Below are 21,319 nucleotides of genomic sequence, written 5' to 3'. Positions count from 1 at the left end.
TTCCGTCTCTCTCTCTCCCCACAGATTTTAACTTCTGGTCAGATGACTGGACTTTGAATTTCTGTTTCCCCATAACAAACTATTTTTACATTATTGCAACACTAATGACACAATAACGTTTGAAGAAAAGCTAATGGCTAAAGGCTTTTGAAGATCTGCAAATACAAATGTTGTAAGCGGTTACATTGTTAGGCTACAGTATCAGTGCTAACCTGATAATTTGCTCTTTTATCAACCACCTAATGAGGAAAAATGTAATAGGACAACTGCATTTTAAACAATACAGAAAACTGTTTTAAACAATACAGAAATTGTGACCACAAAGAGAAAACTTACGTGGTTCTGTGTAGTGATTTGCTCGACAGTGGTCAGATGCAGTGCTGACTGGAGACCACTGGAGAGCGCATTTGTGTCTTCAGTAGGAACTAATGAGCTGAAAGATATATTAGAGACTGTTAAGCCTTCTTTTCTACTAAGGGACATAAAGAAAAAGAAGACTCGAAATAACCAAAAAGAGGCACAGTGACCATAAAGAGATGAAACGTGAGGACACAGAGACTCTAAATGACCACAAAAACTCCCTATTGGTTTATAACAATCGCAAAGATTCAAAATATGGACAAAGAAGTGCAATAACACCAAATGGACACCAAATAACTACATGTGCTACAAAGAGACTCTAAATGACCCTCAAGCAGCACAAAATGACTAGATAGAGAAGTCCGATTTGAACAGACTGAATAACTTCAAAGACGCAAACCGACCCCAAATGGATTTGTTTGTATTAATAAAACGAATACATTAACATCGGATGGTTGTACTCTCATGTTAAGATGAGTCGCGAGTAGGTTTTTAACTGGTAAAATAAAACAGGATGAAATTCATCGTTACTGTGGCAACACAACTTTCACACTTCATAAAACTGGACAAACTGTTATTCTGAGAAAATTAATGGGGAGTGTGTGTGTTGCCTGGCAACGGCAGCCTGTTGCTGAATGGAACAGGAAGTACAGAAAAATCTTTTGCGATGAAGATGGTAAAAATACAGAGTGATGATAGAAATTAGGCTGAGAAAGGAGAACAATGAGCAATCACAATGGAAAAAGATAAAAACCGTTTATATTTCTCGTGATAATGATGATGATGAACACGAGAATGAGCATTTGTACAAACGTGATGAAAGTAATCTTCAGGGCGAAACAGTGATTCTGATGTTGAGCCTAATTATTATGATCTACATGATGCTGCTCACTAATGCTTAAAAGATGGCGAGGAGATGAAGATGTTTATAGGTCAATTATGTAAAATCCCAAAAAATAAAAAAATCAAAAAAAAAAATCACAAGATTAACAAGGAGGGAGGCTGGCGATGAAGACTGCGAGAATGATGATGGTGACAGTAATAATGACAATGACAAAAGACAACGTTAACTATAGCGACAATGATGACAGTGATGATGATGTCAACGGTGATGAAGATGATAACTATAATAACAGCAGCGATGATGACAAAAACAGGGACAGTGAACACCATGGCAAAGATAACATGGCCGCTACAATGATGGAGGAATGATGAAAAGGCTGAACTCTTTGTTGCCGTTTGGTGCCTGTGATGACATTTGCATTATGACAGTCGATGATCATAAAAAAGAAGAGAGAGAAGACGCAGTAAACCAGACTCTTTGTTGCTGTTTGTTTGTTTATTGACAGCGACAGCAGCAGCAGCCTCCATGCAGAACGAGGGAACAGTACAACCTGCACAGCCATGTGTGCTACTCAGAGCTCAGCTTGCACTGAGCTGTTTCTGTTTTATCTTTACACTGCAGACACCAGGATACATCAGTGCAAATGTACCAACACTGGATCAGCAGAATGAAAATGATGGAGTAAGGTCCATTCAGTGTCCACAGAGGAGTTACAATCATTTCATAGAAAAGTGACATCATTGCACATTTATCCACCATAGAAATCTGGCTTCTTTTCTAGAAATATATACACTCTGACTGTAAAACAGTGTGACATAAAGAGGTAGACAAACCATCTAGAAAAATAGATATGTTACAAACATAGACCTCCTTGGTAATGTCAAATATAAAGCGGTTTGACATAAAAATATCTGGGTCAAAACAGGAACAGAAGCACAACATCCTGACACCAACACTCAGTTTCTTCACTGGTCACATCCTCATGCAGGGAAGTAGAAAATAACTATTTTACAGTGAAATGTTTCTTCACTTAGACCGTCTGCTCCTTTAAAGTCCAGCCCCTGTCCATCACTCCAGCTCAGACTGAAAGCACAATGTACACATTCAGGGTTACGACAGCAATAAGCTTTTTTTCCCCCCATTTCTTAAAATAAAAACAGCCTTTCCAGAGTCCCGAGCACCATGATTAGGAGGAGGTAAACCAGCTGGTCCAGGATCAGACCTGAACACGATAAAAAGTCTGATTCTTCATCAGCTGCACAATCACAACCCTCCTGTAGTGGGTTGTGATGCCCACATTCATAGCGGATCCAAAGCCCGGACTAAAGTCCTCATTAACACTTTTTATGTCATCTTCGGGGCTTCTCTTAAAACCGCTTCCACTGTGACGTCACACTGAAGCGTCCCTGACGTCATTCCGGTTGACGGTTCAAATCCTGAAGCTTCAGCAGCCTCACCGGCCATGTTTTGGGCACCCAGCGTTACTGCTTAGACTCCAGGTGCATTCAAGGCCAGGGAGTAGGTGGCCATCATCTGCGCGCGCAGCTGCTGCTTAACGTGCACGCGCCCGTGCCGCTTTCTCTCGTCGCTGCGTGCGAACCTCTTCCCACACACGTCGCACGAGAAGGGCTTTTCTCCGGTGTGCGTGCGCGTGTGCGTTGTCAGGTGGTCGCTGCGGCTGAAGCTGCGCGAGCAAATGGTGCACTGGAAAGGCTTCTGTCCTGTGTGAATACGCACGTGCCTGTTCAGTTCATCCGAGCGCGAGAAGCGGCGCTCGCAACCCTGCACAGAGCACGGGAACGGCTTCACTTTCAAGCCACTCTTGGCGGGAGCTCTTCTGCCCCCGCGTGACAGTTTGGGGGCTCCTGCCGCGTGCACGTTGCTGATGTTGACTATCGGGAACGCACCCTGCAGGAGGGAGGAGAGAAGCTGGGCGTCCAGAGTGGAGGGAAGGGGGGCGGGGGAGAAGTGGAGGTCGCTCCCGCTCTGCACGAGCTCCGTCTTGACAAACGGTCTGCTGATGACGTAGCTGCTGGAATCTCCTCCGGTAACCGGAGCAGCCGCTAAGCTCTTCAGCCAGTCCTCCAACCCCATTGGCTCCTGCTTCACCTCGCAGCCGAGCTTCGGCTCGCCCTGGGCCGCCTCGGAGCTCAGCAGAGTGTCAATGAAATCAGCCACATCCACCTGTTGCTCCAGAGCCGACAGCGGGAGGAGAGATTCGACGCCTGCCGGGAACACAGCATCCATTGCGTTCATAGAAGATTGTCCACACCCGCTGCTGCAGCTGGAGGTCACAAACTCGCTCTTCACCACCACTGGATGCGAGGTGGAGGTGGGGGGGGAGCTCATGTCAGAGCTGGGAGCCAGGCTCGGAGATGGAGTGACGAGCGGGGGCGAGGGGAATGCTGCGGCTGTGGAGGGCGTTGACTCGCAGGCAGAGCTGGCGTCGCTCTGCTGCTCCATCTCAGTACAGATCCCAACGATCTCCGTGATCATGTTCAGTATCGCGTCCGCGGTGCTGCTCAGACCTGCTGCTGCAGGTGACGACTCGGGCTCGGCGAAGAAGCTGCCGGTGTAGCCGAGGGACGGAGAGAGGGTGTCCGAGGAGCAGTCGCTGAAGTCGGAGAAGAAATCTGAGTCAGAGGCGTCAGTTCCCGGAGAGAAAACTGTAGAAGGAGAGAGGGAGGGAGAGGGAGAGGGAGAGGGAGGAGGGGGTGTTATTGCATAATATCTCCTCAGTGAGCAACAGCCTACACAGAAAAATCAATATGATGTGAAGATGCCAGAGCATCTGCAGCCATGCGAGCAGTTGCATCATGATTGATCGACAGGTTCAATGAGACTCGATCACACCTTTCTGTGCGCGAGGCAACAAGTGAACAACTAAACCGATCAATCAATTCAGCAATTAGGACAACAGTTCATAAAACTCATATCGATCTGTTATTGATGAGCACACACCTTGACAGAAAGGTGACCCCACATCTGAGTCCGCTCCGTCACTTGGGCTCGAGCCCACACTGTCCACCCAGGCGCTGCACGCGTCCTCAAACTCCGACATGAAGCTATCCTCGCGCTCCAGAAGCATGTTTGCGTGAACTGTTGGGTAGGCGCGTGCAAGAATGCAGAAACAGCAGATGAGCTTTAGCAAACTGTATGGTGGATAAACTGGCGCTAAATTGTCCGTGTCGGGGATTCCCTGTTGCGGTTAAAAAGCCCAGTTATTAATCCGCTACCGGGGCTCTGTGTGTTCCGTTAGTCCGCTCGGTGATGCTGAAGATGCTGGGCTCCCTCCGCTCGATGCTCCTTTTATACTCTCCATCTCCAAGGTAACTCCCGTCCAAGTCTTATTGGTTGGCACCGGCGCAAGGGATTCCCCCCGCCGAGCGCTTCGCACCTGCCCAAATATGGGCTGCATCCGGTGGTGACGGCGGGTATCCCCATACCAAAATAGGAGAGGCGGGAGAGCGACGTAGACACCAGAGGAGAGAGGGGTTTCCTTCACTGCGGCAACAGAGGGAGCGATACCGAGAGAGGTTACACAAGCAGGAGGGAGGCAGGGAGTGTGACAGAAGGATGAGGAGGGCTGGATGGAGGGATGATGGATGCAGCAAAAGATGGAGATCCACTAGAGCTGTTGTTTTTGACGCATTTCTACAGGTTGTGCACAGATCAATTGGGCCCCGAGTTTGGCCTCGCAGGCACATGCAATGCGTGTGATTGGTGCAGCCTCTGTCTGCCAGGATAAAATCAGGCCAAAATAATAAAATCTGTATGATAACATTCTGCAAAAAGTCCCCAGACATTTGTCTGATATATGTTCACATAAAATGATGCAGCACCTTGTAACTATTTTACTTTAAAATACATATTAAAGACAATCTGGCCTTTTAATGTACAGTTTTTATAACTATTAGTTGGACTTGGACTAATGTACAGTGTAATCATTGGTTATTGTGTTCTATCAATGTAAAGTTTCAGGCTTAAACTCCATAGGTCCATTTATCTTTGTGCACAATTTATTTTACAACTAGAATTTCTTAATATGGTAAGTTTATTTATTACTTTTGCTTATTTTGGTTTTGGGGAGGATGTCAATCTATTTGGCTTTTCTTTTAATTTAACAACATATATTGGCCTTTAAAAGTAGAAAGTCAGGAGAAAGTCACTTTTTAAAATTCATTTAACACACAGGCCTTTTTTTTTTATCTGGAGTCAGTGGAGGACAGATGTTATAAACTCACCATAAAAACAGAATAAAAGAGTATAATAAATGTAAAAAGACGTACCAAGCTGTCACAAACAAAAATCAATCAACAGCTGATCACTGATTAAACCATATCTGTTCATATAATGTGCAGAAAATGTCTCTTTGGTTGCTCCACATAAATAAACTCGAATGCAGAAATGGCCCATGGGAAGTATTACAGAAATGTTATATGCAGGAGACATTTTCTTCAAAGAAGGAGGGCTTTTCTGTAAGAAATGACACTCCATTTTCAGCCTGTGTCGCACTGAGAACTGTTTTCAGCACCACAGACAGCTCTGCAGTGCTGCAGAGTGGGCGAGAGACAGAGAGAGAGAGGGAGGGAGGGAGGCAGCAGGAGAGAGGGAGGTAGAGAGATTATCACATATCACTGCCCCACATATGACATTCCTGCACATTCACCCAATGTGATGTCGCCATGGTGATGGGAAGACATCCAGCGCAGGCGTTATGTAAAAGTATGTCAGGAATAGAAGCGGCGGGGTTTACCTTCGTTTACTTTTAATACTTATTACACAAATGTGACTAAGGGTCTGTTGTGTCAGCGGTAATTACAAAACTGCACATGAGTGTAACATTACGGAACATTTAGTCCCAACAGAAATGAAGGTGTATAACTGCTTTCTGCAGTGCCCTCTAGTGTGGGGATGCTGGTGTTTACAATTTGTTTTTATGTGAAACAAGTGGCTTTTTCATCCAAACGAAATTCTCTAGACTGTCATGCAAGATTACTGGCTACAAATATGTGAAGTTAGAACTACAGTATACACTTGCTACTGCTGTTAGAGTACAGATCAAGGGACTGTTTATAAGGAGGAGATGCAAAATAATATGACCATGAAAGACAAGATGCAAAACGACAACAAAGAGACTAAAGTAGAGCACAAAGAGATGCACACGTACAAACAACTACAAAGAGATGGACAAAAATGTGATATAAAATAGCTGTAAAAAGATGAAATACAATTACAAAGAGCTACAAAGTGACAACAGCAAAACACGGAATCACTACAGACACAAAGAGACACAAAACTACGAAGTGAAGAAAAATAAGACACAAAATGATTGAAATTCAAAAATCGCTACAAAGAGATGCAAAACAGCCACAAAGTGAAACAAACTCACAATGAGACAAAGTGATGGAAAGACATACAAAACAACTACAAAAGACACACAAAATTAATATATAAAATCAAGACAAACTGACTACAACAGGACACAAAAGGATTAAAAATAGGTAAAGAAATATGGGACAAAGAGATGCAAAGCAGCCACAAAATTGCACAATACAATTAGAAAGATACATAAAATGACAACAAGATGCAAAACAATGCTAAAAAAGCAGCAACAGATGCCAAATTACCAAAGATATGGCTGAAGGGATATGCAAAAGTAAAGAAAATAAAAAAAAAGGGGGGGGGGCCCAATGTAGAGGGGCTCACTCTCTATGCTGATCCCACATTCATCCTCAGCTGCCATGTTTGGGTAGTGCTTACGTTTGTGTTTGCGACCAGATTGGCAGAAATAGCGCTGGACTCCTTTCCATCTCAGACCAATCACAGCAACGTGTGAACAGTGAGGAGTTGTGGCTTTGATCCAAACCATCGGTTCCCTGTAACGAGGGATGAGGCAGGAAAAAAAAAAGAAAAGAAAAAAAACTCTCACATGAACACGGGAAAAAAAAGGCTAAAATCAACAAGAGGGCATGGTTGAAGTATGTGAGTGTGGGGGCGAGGTAAGAGACTGTTGCCATGGCGCTGTGCCACCTTCTGGTCCCTCCACCTGTTACAGAACACACACACACACACACACACACACACACACACACACACACACACACTCACACACACACACACACACACACACAGCTAGATGTTCAGAGCCTTGTGGCGTCAGAAACTGTCTGGTCTTTGGTTTCTTTCATCTGCAGCCACTGACTCACACTTTATACATCTGTCAGATAAGTTGTGTAGTTAGTCAGATGGTCAGTAAGTCCGTAGTTAAACGGCTAAGGCACAGATTTAGCATTGCACCCTTATGGCAATGGGCCTCATGCAATAAACAAGTTCTACAAACAGATTTTTGGCATTCAAGCATCAAAATGCAATCAGTGAAATATGTGTGGATTTCTGGTTTACTAAGAGATATTTCAGATTTTTATTCTTCTTCACATTTCCACAGTTAAATGTGTAGGACAGTATTAACTCTTTCCCTGCTGTTGCTGCCTTAGGATGTTTATTCAGGTTTTTGTCCAGTATCATGTGTTTTGTAGTTAGAATCTAGATTCGCAAATTAAGTAAAGCTGTTACATTAATGTCCTGGAGCAAAAAGTTCAGTATTTCACTCTAAAATGCCAGTGGAGTAAAAGGGAAAGAAAAAATGCCCATGGTAGTTAGAGCTGAATGCAAAACTTTGCATGGCCTTATTCTGAAAGTGCAAATGTTCCTTCATCACGAGAAGTAACAAAAAAAAAACCCAATCAAGTTTATAAAAGTTAGAGTAAAATTATGAAATGTCTGCATTGCTTTGGATGAATTACTTAAAATAACTTTAATTTCTGATGAAGGAATGGTTGTAGTTGAACATGCTTTAAATAGCATGTTGCTAGAAACATAAATCATAGTTTTACTACTTTGCATGCAAACATTTGCACCCAACTTTAAAAAAGCGATTTTACTGTCACATGTCAAAGTGTCCTTGAGGAAGACACTGAATCCCTGTGTCTGTGATTGTGAATGAGAATGATAAGCAGCACAGAGCACAGTGGGAACCAATAAGCTACCGTGTACCTTTGGTGTTTATATTACTTTATGTTAAATCACCCTACATCCCACTTTTCACCATGACCTCAGGACTGAAGACATGAGCTGTAAACTGAATAGGGCTCTGGCAGCAGACTCCAGGCTTCAGAAACCACTAACACATCTCTTGGCTGTTGGGCTGGATTGTGGGATATGTAGGCTTCAAGGTACATTAGTAAAGAAAAATGTGTGGGATTTAAAAACTGTTTACCTTCTTAACTACATGAATCTCAGAACAGCACTCAATCACCACAATCTTGTAAAGGAAAAAAGGCCTGCACATTTTAGATTTGGAGGTGTGTGTGGAACACATTGCTATGTAACTTTCATGGGACGTAATTTTGCTGATTTACTGATTTTAAACATTTTACCATCAAGCTGATGGTAACAAAGCTGATAAGATACTGACATGGTGTCTACTTTTATTAGACTTCTATTACTTCTATTGGTCGATGAGCAATCTGATAACATGAAGGTCGGCTGACCAAGATAAATATGCACACATGGTCAGGGTGAGGCCACCCACCCACAGACACACACACCCCCCCCCCCCACACACACTACTGATAACACAAACAACCTCTGACCTCTCCAAGGTTTCTGCGTGTGTGAGAGATTAAAACCAGGACTCCTCAGCGTCTGTCTTCATTTTTTCTTCCTCCTCATCACAGCCATGTTTACCCATCTGCTCTCGTCTCTCCTCCCTCCCTGTTTCTCTCCTTCACTCCTCCTCATCCTCTTGATTATTGCGGCAGTTGCCTGGTTTCTAATCACACATCTGTCGCTTCCTCAAACTAAACCTTCATCGCCCCCTTCCAGAGCTGGGAGCTCCATCCCCTGCCTGCCGAGGATCCCCATCCTGGGCAGTCTCCCCTGGCTGGGAGGAGGCCTCCCTCCTCACCTCCTCTTTTGTCAGCTGGCCCACAGGTGAGAACACTGAGTTTTCTCCTTAGAAAAGTAGATTTAGGTTTCTGGGGTTCCTAAAGACCGTTTTGAGGTTAGAATTACTGTAAAGAACATTTGTTAATGTTTGAATATTAACTAAAGTTTGGAAGTATTTGTTCGTATTTAAAGAAGTTATTAATGTTTGTGAGGAATAATTATCATTAATGAATAAAGTGCTTTTACATGTTTTACTGTTTGAGAAACTTAATTTATGAATGACCTTGTTTAAATGTGAAATAACTAGTATATATTGTCTGTTTGGTGAAGGATACGCACAAGAACTTGTTTGTTTGAAAGAGCATTTAAATATTTAGTAAGTGATGAGTGTTTAAAATCCAGTTAATGTTTAGAAGAACTTCAAGGCCTCCGTTAGGGAGCCCTTGTTCATGTTTATGAGGCTGCTTCATATCTGGAAGGTCGCCAATCAGAAAAGCTGCATGCAGGATGCAATTTTTACAAATCTGGGCAAGATAAATACTTTGGCTCTAGTATTTCACAGAAATCAAAACATTTCATATACAAGCTTTTACACAGTGTACTGTTTTAGATACGGGTCTCTGTTTGCGCTCTACCTTGGTCCCCACTACACTGTGGTGGTGAACAACAATCAACACGCCAAAGAGGTCCTACTGCAGAGAGGAAGAGACTTTGCTGGACGGCCAAGCATGGTGAGACTTACAAATACTCAGAAAAGGAATAATTACGGATTGTCGCAGTGTTTTATAAGATTAAAATTATTTAAACAATAGTGGGTGAATTATATTTTTTTAATTCTAATCTGCTATAAACTGCCTATTACTCCTACAAAAATTTAAGTTAAACTCAACTTAAATTTTTCCATCTTAATGCTTTGTGCTGCCATTTTCTTGGCTTATTATTATATACAATTAAGCTTTTAATCTGAATTAAATGCATTTTATCAGGACTGAGATGTTATTGTGTTTAGGTTGCACCTTTTTTCCTGCTGCTTTAATTTCTTCTAATTGAAAAATAAAAATCTCAACTGAACTGGTGCTGATGTACAAATAAATTATTCAAACTGTTTAATAATCAGCTTTCTGACATTTGTATGATTCCGGGGCAACAAGATAGAGTTTGTTTAGTAAAAAAACATTAATCTATTGGAAGTATTGGTTGTATGCATAATTCACATGGTTTCTCCTACCATTGCTATGCTGATGACATACAGCTCCTCCTGTCCTTCCATTGGATGTCTCCACTGTTTCAAGATGCATCTCTGTCCATGTCTGACATGTCTGCTTGAATGAGAAAGATACATCTGAGCTCAATCTCTACAACACAGAATTTCTAGTCTTCCCAGCAGCATCAACATTGAGTCTTCAGTGATTGTCCCTAGTAAGTCTGTCAGAAATCTAGGGGTCGACGATCAACTGAGCTTTACCAACCACATCTCCTGTGTCTCTAGGGCAGCAGATTTGCCCCGTATAACTTTAGAAAGATCAGCCCACCTCATTGTTTGTGGGCTCTGGGAATATCTCGTCTTAATTAATGCAATGTCCTATTGTCAGAGCTACCAGCAGAACAATCAAACCCTTTCGATGATCCGCATTAGTGGGTCTCATTTTTAATCAGCCAGAACTTCAGGCTCAAAGCTCTTTCACCTACAGAGTGATCAACTCATCAGCACCTTCCTTCCTGAACTCCCTCATCCAGGTCTACAATACCACCAAGTCACTGTAATACATAAAAAACACCAAGCAAAACTCGTCAGCCCAGTGATCCCACGATGGAGGAATGAGCTCCCAAACTCAGTATGCTCAACTACCTCACTCCAAATCTTCAAAAAACTGCTGAAAACAGAACTCTACCTGAGAGCTTCCTTCTTGCCTGTCTGTCCTTTCTTGCACTTGCATCTCATGAAACAAAAACATTTCGTCTCATAGCACTGCTTCAATGATAAAAACATTTGTCAATGAGGAAATGTAAGAGTTTTGAAATTAACATTGCTCCCGTTTTTTCTACTACACCACTTTTAACCTCTCTCCATTTCATGATTCTGCAGGTGACCACCAACCTATTGACCAGAGGAGGTAAAGACATTGCGTTTTCTGATTACTCTCCTCTCTGGAAGTTTCACCGTCGCCTCGTCCACAATTCCTTCACACTGTTTGGAGAAGGGACCAGTCGATTGCAAGACATTGGTACAACTTCCTTCATTTAGATATTATTTTTCTATCCTTTTTACTAATTTGTTTTCCTTATGTACAAACATTTTCTGCCTGAACTGGCCTTAACATCTGCAGTCCTCTGACATGAATACAGTCAATTGTACATAAAAATTGTAGTTAAGTTAACATACTGATACACTCTAAAATGACTGAAGCAGATTGAGCCCAGCAGAAACCTGTTGCAGTTGTTCTCCTTGTCGCGCCTTTTCCTTATCAAGTATAGTCAAGCAATTAGTCTTTCAATAAGAAAATGTTCAGCGAGGGGATGCTGGGGGAAAAGAAAACGGTGTGGAGGGAATAATGGGGATAATGTGCACTCTGGCACATTATCACAACATCTGCCATGAATCCTTAACATGCTGCAGACATGCAATGACTTGAGCAGGTCATTTTATACAGATGCTGTGGACAACATGTATGGCGGCATAGTGGATGATTGGTATTGGAGCATTAGTTTGGGATGCAGAAGGCCGCAGGTTCAAATCCCACCCCATCAGGTCTGGCCCCGCCCACCCACCAAGGGCGACCTTGGTGCTGGCCCCAAGCCTGCATAAAAAAACAAAACAAAAGAAAACAAACAAAACAAAAAACTGCCATCTGGCAAAAAAAGAAAAAGCCAAATGAACACGTAAAACACGTCCCACTGTGCCGACCCCTGGGACAAGGGGGGACAAGCCAAAAGCCATTGATCATATTAATTCACAGACTGCTTTACTAAAAGTCCTGTTTGGGTCATACTGGTTTTGGGGAGCTTAAGTTTTTTGCCCTGTAATCATCAGCAATCATCAAACATCATGTGTTTTTGTGAAGTTCCTGCAAAAGTGTATTTTGATAAATTGATAAAGTTAATGTCTAAGCAGAGTAATGCAGCTTCAGAAAAAGATGTTAGTGCAGTACCATCAGCAGCTATGTTATCCGAATAAATATCACCTGACTGTTTCTCTCACCCGTACATCAGGGACGGGCAAGGCTCCTTTCAAGGTCAGGAGACAGGAGCACCATGCTGATAGTCATAATCAGTAATAACAGGGTCTGTCTCTCTGATTGTTCTCTCTCACTAAATTAATGTTTGCTCTTTACCACAGGCAACAATTAACAAAGCCAAGTAGTTCGCAAAAACTTTAAGCAAAAATATTTCCTTGGTTACTTTGAAAAAGCTTAGCGTGCGTTAGGGCTGCGCGATCTATCATTTCAGCATCATTACTGCGATGGGTGCACGTTTCATGTAATTATTTCATAAACAAAAAGGACAATGACTGAAAACAGTTAGTTTGTCTACAGTTAACAAATGTAAAAGTACTTTATTTCTTTGTCTAAAATCACTTTAGGAGAGACAGTCAAAGTATATCACAATAAGAAAAAGAGTTATAGGACTTTATTATTCGCACCATCTGGTATTCAGTTCTAGATATCCATAAACTGTTTGGGCAAAAATGATGTGAGCCAATCTGTGACAATTTCAGGAACCGAAAAAGAAAGTAAGTTTACAGCCCAACATAGAGGAAATATAAAATAAAGAGGAAAAAGTAATACAGTTCCCTAATTATTATTATTATGTGTGTTATGTAATTTATGTAATGTTATTGTGACAGAGAAACAGTTGGAATGATTAATAAAAATCGTTTTCCACCGTTGTTGGTGTTTAGCAGAGACAGTCAGAAAACAACTGCCCGCTGTGCTCAGCACAACACATCACCTGAACTGCTGCTTCACCCTACGCTAACCTCTTATTAACCTCACTTATTACATTTCTAGATTAGCAAATCTGAACTTCAGATATTTCTTGCGTTAACAATGTGTTAACACTGTGTAAAATGTAAATAAAAACAGAATGCAATAATTTTCAAATCTCATCGACCCATATTTTATTCACAATAGAACATAAACAACAGACATTTTAACATTTAATGGGAAATATTAGCTCACTTTGAATGTAATGGCAGCAACACATCTCGAAAAAGTTGGAGCTGGGTGATGCAGCATCCCCTCTTCTTTTAACTACTGTCTGTAAATGTCTGGGAAGTGAGGAGACCAGTTGCTGGAGTTTTAGGAGAGAAATGTTGTCCCATTCTTGTCTTATGCAAGATTCTAGCTGTTCAACAGTCCTGGGCCTTTGTTGCTGGGTTATTGTTTTATAATGCACTAAATGTTTTCTGTTGCTGAAACGTTTTGACTGCAGGTAGGTCAGTTCCTCACCTGAACTCTTCTCCTGCCAGGAGGTAGTATGTGGCCTAACACTCTCTTGCTGAAATATAAAGGCCCTTCCATGAAAGAGACATTGTCTGGATGGGAGCATATGTTGCTCTAAAACCTCGATGTACTTTTCAGCATTGATGGTTCCTTTCCAGATGTGTAAGCTGCCCACACCATAGGCACTAATGCACCCCCATACCATCAGAGATGCAGGCTTTTGAACTGTCCGTTGATAACAAGCTGGATGGTCTCTTCGCTCTTTAGTGTGCAGAACACGGCATCTATGGTTCCCTGTTTTCCATTTTGCCTCAGACCATCATTAATGAGCTTTGAAGAGAGAAGATGACCGTGTTTCTGGATCGTGTTCACATAGGTCTTCCTCTTGGCATGATACAGCTTTAACTTATGTTTGTGCATTGCACAGCAAACCATGTTCACAGTCAGTGATTTCTGGAAGTTTCCTGAGCCCATGCAGTGATGTCCAGTAGAGAGTCAGGCCTGTTTTTAATGCAGAGGGAATAAAGATCATATCCATCCAGTTTTGACCTTCTGCTTTGTCCCTTGTGCACAGAGATTCCTCCTGATCTTTTGAATCTGAATCTTGAAACCTGAATCTTTTGATGATATTATATACTGTAGAAGGTGGGATCTTCAAAGTCTTTGAATCTCTGCCCATCTTTACATTCAATAGACGCTACCTCTCTGAAATGCTCCTTTATACCCAGTCATGTTTCTGACCTTTTGCCAATTAAAATAATTAGTTGTCAAATAATCCTCCATTTGTTTTGGATTTGCATAAATTACTTTTCCAGACTTTTGTGGCCCTTCTTCAAACTTTTTTGAGATGTATTGCTGCAAATCAAATCAAGTGAGGTAATATTTTCGATGAAATCGCAAAAGATCTTTTTTCAACATCTCATATGTTGTTTAGGTTCTATTGTAAATAAAATATGGGCCGATGAGATTTGCAAATCATTGCATTCTGTTTTTAATTTATGTTTTACACATCGTCTCAACTTGTTTGGAATTGGGGTTGTACTTCATATTAGCCAAACTGTCTGGTATAGTATTCCAATAAAGGATGCTTCAAATATGCCCATTAGTTGTATAATAGATAGTATAAGATAAGATATGACTAAAATATGAGATTACTGATATCTTAACAGTATGTTGCTGTTGAACTGTGCACACAATATGTCACTATGGGCTATATACTGTGCATATAATATGCAGTGAGAGAGGTGACAACACCCAAGTTATTTACTTAATGAAATTATAAAAGTGTAGAAATACTCTAAGTAAAAGTTATGCACTTTAGTTAAAAGTGTTAGAGGAAATATACTTAAAATCACATAAAGTCAAATTATTATTACAGAATTGTTAAGTTATAGTCATTTTACTAAATGAGTCATTGATAGTAATATATTACAGGATTTAAATAACTGATGAATTATTTTGACTTTATTGTTACAACCCATAAAGGCAGAGCTAATTTTACTTATTCGCACTATATCTATTTTGTCATTATAGTATCCTACAATAATTCAATCAAACAAATCTTATCATTAGTAACTGTTTAGTCAATGCCTTTAAAAATAGGTGTAAAAAAAACTACCAAAATACAGTGGAGTAAAACTACAATACAAAGTAACAAAGTAGAGTAACATGAAATGGAAATACTCAAGTAAAAAGTGGTGGTAATTTAAAGCATTTATCCTGTTTCAAGAAAGCAAACAGCATTTGAATAGAAGCAGAGCCTGTTGAACCTCCTCTTGTTAAACCGTGTGTCCATGTTTACCTGAGTCGCCTCTTCAGCTGCTCCTCGGTCATTATTCACAGGTTTGATGGCCACGTTTGCGAACAAATCTGTGTAGGATGATATAATTGCTGCTGGCAAACTTCAGCGAAGAGACGAGTAAACTTGTGACACACCGCGCTTTTCCCGACAGGTGAGCAGAACTGGCGGCATTTTTGACTTTCTTCCTCTTTATGTTTGTTGACGGTTTGCAGACAATGACGTGGCGCATTACCGCCCCCAGCTGGTGAGGAGTGTGGATCCAGGTTAAAGTAGGATATTCATTAATTTGATAAATAAATAAATATAAAATTAATTTTAAAAGACTGAAACAAAAACTTAGAACAGTCACTTCCGGAGTTTTCCCTTAAGAAAAAAGAGAAATCGGTTAAATTATAGTTTACTTGTATCTTACTGAGGTTTTTACATAGACTCATTTTTTGTATTGTTGACAATAGTCGCATCTACCTGTTTGTGTTTTATTATTTTAAATAGAATACTTTAGTACTGTAGGTCCAAATTTAAGTTTTGATATTGTCACATCTCTTCTACTGTCCTTTCACAGGCTTTTTTACTTTCCAATCAATCTTTTCTGATGTTTCATTTCCCTTTACCCCCAAATCTGCTGTTATCCATAAAAAGCCACACCTATAATTTTTGTTGTCATTCTACTTAAATTTCTGCTCTAATGCCAACTTATCATTAACATAATTTGAAGGCTGGGTGTGGTTCAGTTGGTGTATGTGTCCTAACCAGAGCATTTATGTACTTTGTTGAATCCATAAATATTTATCAAATACACAGTAAAAGCCCTTTTGAAGCAACCATTCAAATTCCTCATTAGGTGGTTATATAAATGAAAAATGGCCATCAAAGATCAATGGCTTTCGCCTTTAAGTAGACAAATATACCTACAAAGAAATACTAAATCACTATAAATCACAACAACTAAAACAAGAAAAACAAAACAGACTTAAAGAGGAGATTTCAAATGACACCTACAATGTCTACAATAACTTACCTATAGAAGATTCAAAATGAACACAACATACTGAGTTACAACTACAAAGCTCTTTCACCTTGTATTGAAAAGAAAACCATCACACTTGAAAGTTTTCACCTTTTATTTTTTACATTGTTTTGTGGTGGTAAATATATTTCAGGTTTACAGGGGCCCTGCCTGGTGGATCAGGGGTAAAGTATTGGGTTGGGATGCAGAAGGCCTAGGGCTTAAATCCCACCCCCACCAGGTGTGGGCCCCCAGCAGCCACCAATGGTGACCTTGGTGCCGGTCCTGAGCCCAGATAAAAATGGGAGTTGCGTGTAAAAACTGTTGCCAAATCAACGTGTGGAATGCGGTCTACTGTGGCGACCCCTGAAGGGACAAGTGACCTCAGCTAAATAAATAATTTCAAAGAATATAGAAATAATAATTAAAATATAAAACTGAAAATACGTGAGCGTATGAGTTCTTAATGTAACAATACAATTTCATTTTGTAAAATAATAAAAGTTGAAAATTTCCTAGAATTTTAAATTCTGTTTTGTTCTCTCTCTAGTTCTGTCCTCAGTTGACAGTCTGTGCATTGAGTTGCTCTCTGGTGGGAGGTGTGGCTTTGATCCGTCTCCAGCAGTGACCAGAGCTGTCACCAATGTCGTGTGCACGCTGGTGTTCAGTGCTACCTATCGCCCCGGAGATGCCGAGCTGCAAGAGGTCATCAAGTATAATGATGGCATCGTGCAGACAATAGCCAGGGGAGGACTGGTGGACATTTATCCTTGGATGAAGGTTTGTACTTCAACATTTGTGTTCTCTCACACTGACCAAGCCTGGAAATATAATTAAAATTTTAACCCTAAAACAAAAGGAACAAAAAAAATTTTTTAAGAAATGTTTTCACATTCAAAAAAATCTATTATTTCTAAAAATGGTCTCTTTTAGGATATGTTCACTTTTAAAAATGATTCCTCACTACTCAGGAATGTTTTTGCAAACGTACAATCCCGTCTCCTCAAATCCCGTCTCCTCAACTGTTAAAATATGAAGAGAAAAGAGACACAAAGAATGACTGTTGATTTCTCCTTAAGAACTTTGCCATCTTAGAACCACTGGTTGCATTGGTTCTAATGAAGTATCAAAAAAATCGCAAAATTACATAACAATAAAGTTAATGACAAAACTGTTGACAGTTATTCTACATGACAGCAAAATACATATGGTTATACAAAACAAACTAATTTGCCCAGACAAAATGACAATTGTGCTGCCCAAGCTGAAGCGAGGTAGCTCTGCAAAACAGTGACTAATATAATGTGGAGTTCTTAACAGGTAAAGGAAACTCTGGTTAGATATTTCTCAACCAGCCCCAGCTTGGAAGGACAACAGCAGCATCAAACAATTGCAACAACGTACGATTTTACTAAAAATATTGTCCAGGTTTTAATGTCATTATAGTGTTAGTGTAGCTAGTTTTACCTTTAGGCAGTAGCTAATAACACTAAATATACCAAATCTATGCTAATGTTGCTAGCAGTACAATATTATGAACCTACACATGTGGTAACCTTCTGGAAATTGCAATAAGGTCTAAACTACTTAGAAATTATGCAAAGGTATGGAGTTACAAACAGCATTTGTGTAACTAGACTTTCCCGATGCTGTCTTTGCCCTGTTAATGACCAGCTGGCAGCTTCTCGCTGGGGTGCTGCTGGAGTCATAACAGCTTCGTTAAAATGATGGGAAATTGCAGTCACTCTTACAAATAAGATAATTTTGTTCTCACCAAAGAAACTACTGTTGCTCCTCTGCCTCGGTCAGCAAATGCTCTTGTTCCTCGTTCAAATTCAACCGCCAAACTCAACAGGATCCAGCTGTGATGTGCATCATCTTCAGTCAAGATACAACTCGCCTGTAATGGTTCAATATGTCATTGTGGAAAAATGCGGTTAGCAACTGTAATTGTTTTTAACCCATGATGCATTGCAATATACAGTTAAAATTTGTAAAATGACAGAAGTTATTGTAAAATTGTACTGTAGAAATTGCAGCAATTTGTTACAGTGTCCTAACAACCTGTGTCTGTCCCTCAGATGCTCCCAAACAAGTCTCTCAGTAAACTGAAGGACTGTATTATCATCAGAGACAGACTGCTAACACGCAAACTGGAGGAGCACAAGGTAACGTACAAACACTGGGGGGTCTGAATACCGTTAAAGGGTATTTAATGTTGTGTGCCCATAAGGTTAAAAAACATTTTTAGGTGATCTGAGAAAATGACACACAGCAGCTATTCTACATATTAAACAAAAATCAAACTTGTGCCTCTAAGACCAGTCAGATGAACTCTGTTCCACCTCTTCCACCTCATATTCAGGCATCACAGAGTGAAGATGAGCCCCGAGACCTCCTGGACGCCTTGCTAAAGGGCAAGACAGGGAGCGGCCAGGGTCATAGGTCATCTGGGCCAGAGGACGAGGGGATAACTGATGACCATGTCTTGATGACAGCGGCTGAGGCTTTTGGAGCCGGAGTGGAGACGACATCTACCACGCTGCTGTGGATCTTAGCCTACCTGCTGCACCACCCAGAGGTTAAAAAAACATCTGATATTGATGGTGATAATATATCACTGCTTCTACAACTATTGCTAACAATAGCCAGTAACAGTTCTACATAAATGTGTCATTTGCTTTTTCTTTATGTATTTCAATGCTGTTTTGGTTCATGAATAAAAACTGCCACTGTGGACCTTGCAGGTGCAGGATCGAGTGCAAAAGGAGCTGGATGAGCATATCGGTAGTGAGCGAGCAGTTTGCGTATCTGACCGAGGCCGGCTGCCGTACCTGGACTGTGTCATTAACGAGGGCATGAGGATCCGACCGGTCAGTCCTGTGCTGATCCCACATACTGCCATAACCAACAGCAGGTAGACCTACACTGACACACAGACGATTAGTCGGATATTCAGTTCCAGTGGTCCTTCAAGCAAACGTTTCTTGGTTAGCTTCTCAAACATTAGGCTTTGGTTTTTGTTGAGGCCAGTCCTGCCCTCAAGGGGGCCTCATCAATCCTCCACCTTCCGACTCTATAACATTGATACGTCTCTCCTCTATTTGCGGCTAAAGTTAAAAAAGCATAAATCTACTACAGAATGGCTTTGACACAGACACGGAAGACACAGAATACACCTTTTGGAGAGACCCAGCCAGAGACCAGACTTCAAACCAACAAAGACGCCTTGGAATGACCTCAAGAATATGGCTGCGCTTTTACCACCATCGCTTGTCTGTTTAATGGGTGTGTTCATTGAAGACACGAAAGATCGTAATTGTGTTTTATCTTATAAGTACTGTTTGCGGACATTTGATAAAGATCAGATCACAGATCAAATGACCACTTTATGGAGAAAACCAGAAAATTGCAAACAATGCCATTAGTTTTTTTGCAAATGTATTAGGCAGGAAGTGAAGAGTCTGTGGTTGAAGGTGATGTCTTGGAAGCAGGAAAATTCAGCAGGCCCAAGGATCTGAGCAACTTTCAGAAGGACCAATGACAAGCTTGTAGTGGTGAAGGGTAGCATGTCTCTTCCTATCCTACAGCTGAGCTACTTTAGCACCAATTGCTAAAAAAAGGTGGCCACGATCAACAGTTGTCAGAGCTCATCGTGCACAGTAGCTGTAGACTGGTCATAGTGACCATGTTGAACCCTGTCCATCAACAAAAGCCTCAGACTCGTGAGCATCTGAAGTAGACCATGAAGCAATGGAAGATGAACTCATGTGAATCTGAGAAAGCTGGGAAACCTTAGGGCTCAGCACTGATCCACGGGGATTTAACTTTGACACATAGCACCTATATTACCTCAACATAGTGGTAGATCAACTAAACCTTCTCATGGAATCAGTTTCCTGTTGGCTTCTTATTGCAGGATAATGAGTCTTGTTACAGTGCAGGAGTATGGCAAAGATGAATTGATGGATCAGGGCTGTTTTGGCAGCACGATATTAATGTTGAGGCTAATCGGTGTAGTAGTATAGTATAAACAACATCATAAACTTGAATCTAAACATTCAAAGTACCTAAAACTAAACAATGATCATCCGACATAATTTATGAAAATAATTTCTTGAAAATTGAGGAAATCTCGATAAAGAAATTGGCTATTGCAGAAAGCTTATTGTACACTTACTTAAACACTGACTTATACACACTCTCTCTCTTTCGTACAGAATTGGAAATCACTCGATCAGTCGTGGGACTCGTGTTTTGATCAATATGTGGTCAATTCACCATGATCCCCAACAATGGGACAAACCGGACCTGTTTAACCCAGGTAACGAACATTGACTCTCCTATTACATAAAAGAGCATCTAAGCACGACACTTTAGTTTTTCGCCTGCCTTTTTAGATCGTTTCCTTGATGACCAGGGTCAGAGGGTCACACCCTCTTGCTTCCTTCCGTTCGGGGCAGGCCCCCGGGTCTGCGTCGGTGAGTCATTGGCCAGGCTGGAGCTGTTTCTCTTTTTGTCTTCTCTGCTACAGCGAATGAGCTTTAGGCTGCCGGACAAGGCTCCCCCACCAAACCTGCAGGGGCGGCTGGGTGTGGTCCTGCAGCCATTACCCTTTAAGGTCGTGGTCACTCCGAGGCCGGGATGGGAGAATGGATCAAAATAAAAAAAATAAGGCAGTAAAATGTAGGTGAAAGAGACATGAAATTAACATTTTACATTCGTGAACATAGATATTCTCCTGAGATAATCAACCAAGTGTTAGTGTTGCCACATTGAGCAGGTTTTCACAGTAAAAATCACTTTGAGCTGGTTGTGGTCCCACTTTTTGTAACAAACTCTATCCCTACAAAAGGTTGTTTGTCACGGAAATAATTATTCCGAATAAAAAATTAAACTTAAAGCTCCATTGTTTG

General features: G+C 41.1%; 2 protein-coding genes across 2 annotated transcripts; one reads left to right on the top strand and one right to left on the bottom strand.

Moving 5' to 3' along the window:
* Positions 1 to 1,680: 1,680 nt before the first annotated feature.
* On the bottom strand, positions 1,681 to 5,536 carry LOC137137196 (early growth response protein 1-like). Its single transcript, XM_067523149.1, has 2 exons — positions 4,166 to 5,536; positions 1,681 to 3,870 (listed from the first exon to the last, which is right to left on the bottom strand). Exons 1-2 carry the CDS (start codon positions 4,290 to 4,292, stop codon positions 2,693 to 2,695), a joined length of 1,305 nt encoding a protein of 434 aa, XP_067379250.1. The 5' UTR covers positions 4,293 to 5,536; the 3' UTR covers positions 1,681 to 2,692.
* A 3,394-nt stretch (positions 5,537 to 8,930) lies between these two features.
* cyp17a2 (cytochrome P450, family 17, subfamily A, polypeptide 2) lies at positions 8,931 to 21,306 on the top strand. Its single transcript, XM_067523140.1, has 9 exons — positions 8,931 to 9,199; positions 9,765 to 9,885; positions 11,241 to 11,379; positions 16,954 to 17,183; positions 18,485 to 18,571; positions 18,769 to 18,984; positions 19,151 to 19,320; positions 20,624 to 20,727; positions 20,804 to 21,306. The coding sequence occupies exons 1-9, from the start codon at positions 8,946 to 8,948 to the stop codon at positions 21,067 to 21,069; spliced, it is 1,587 nt and encodes a 528-aa protein (XP_067379241.1). The 5' UTR covers positions 8,931 to 8,945; the 3' UTR covers positions 21,070 to 21,306.
* Positions 21,307 to 21,319: the final 13 nt, after the last annotated feature.

Source organism: Channa argus, chromosome 12 (assembly GCF_033026475.1).
Source record: "Channa argus isolate prfri chromosome 12, Channa argus male v1.0, whole genome shotgun sequence".
Lineage (NCBI taxonomy): Eukaryota > Metazoa > Chordata > Actinopteri > Anabantiformes > Channidae > Channa > Channa argus.
This window is presented reverse-complemented; position numbering and strand designations above follow the sequence as displayed.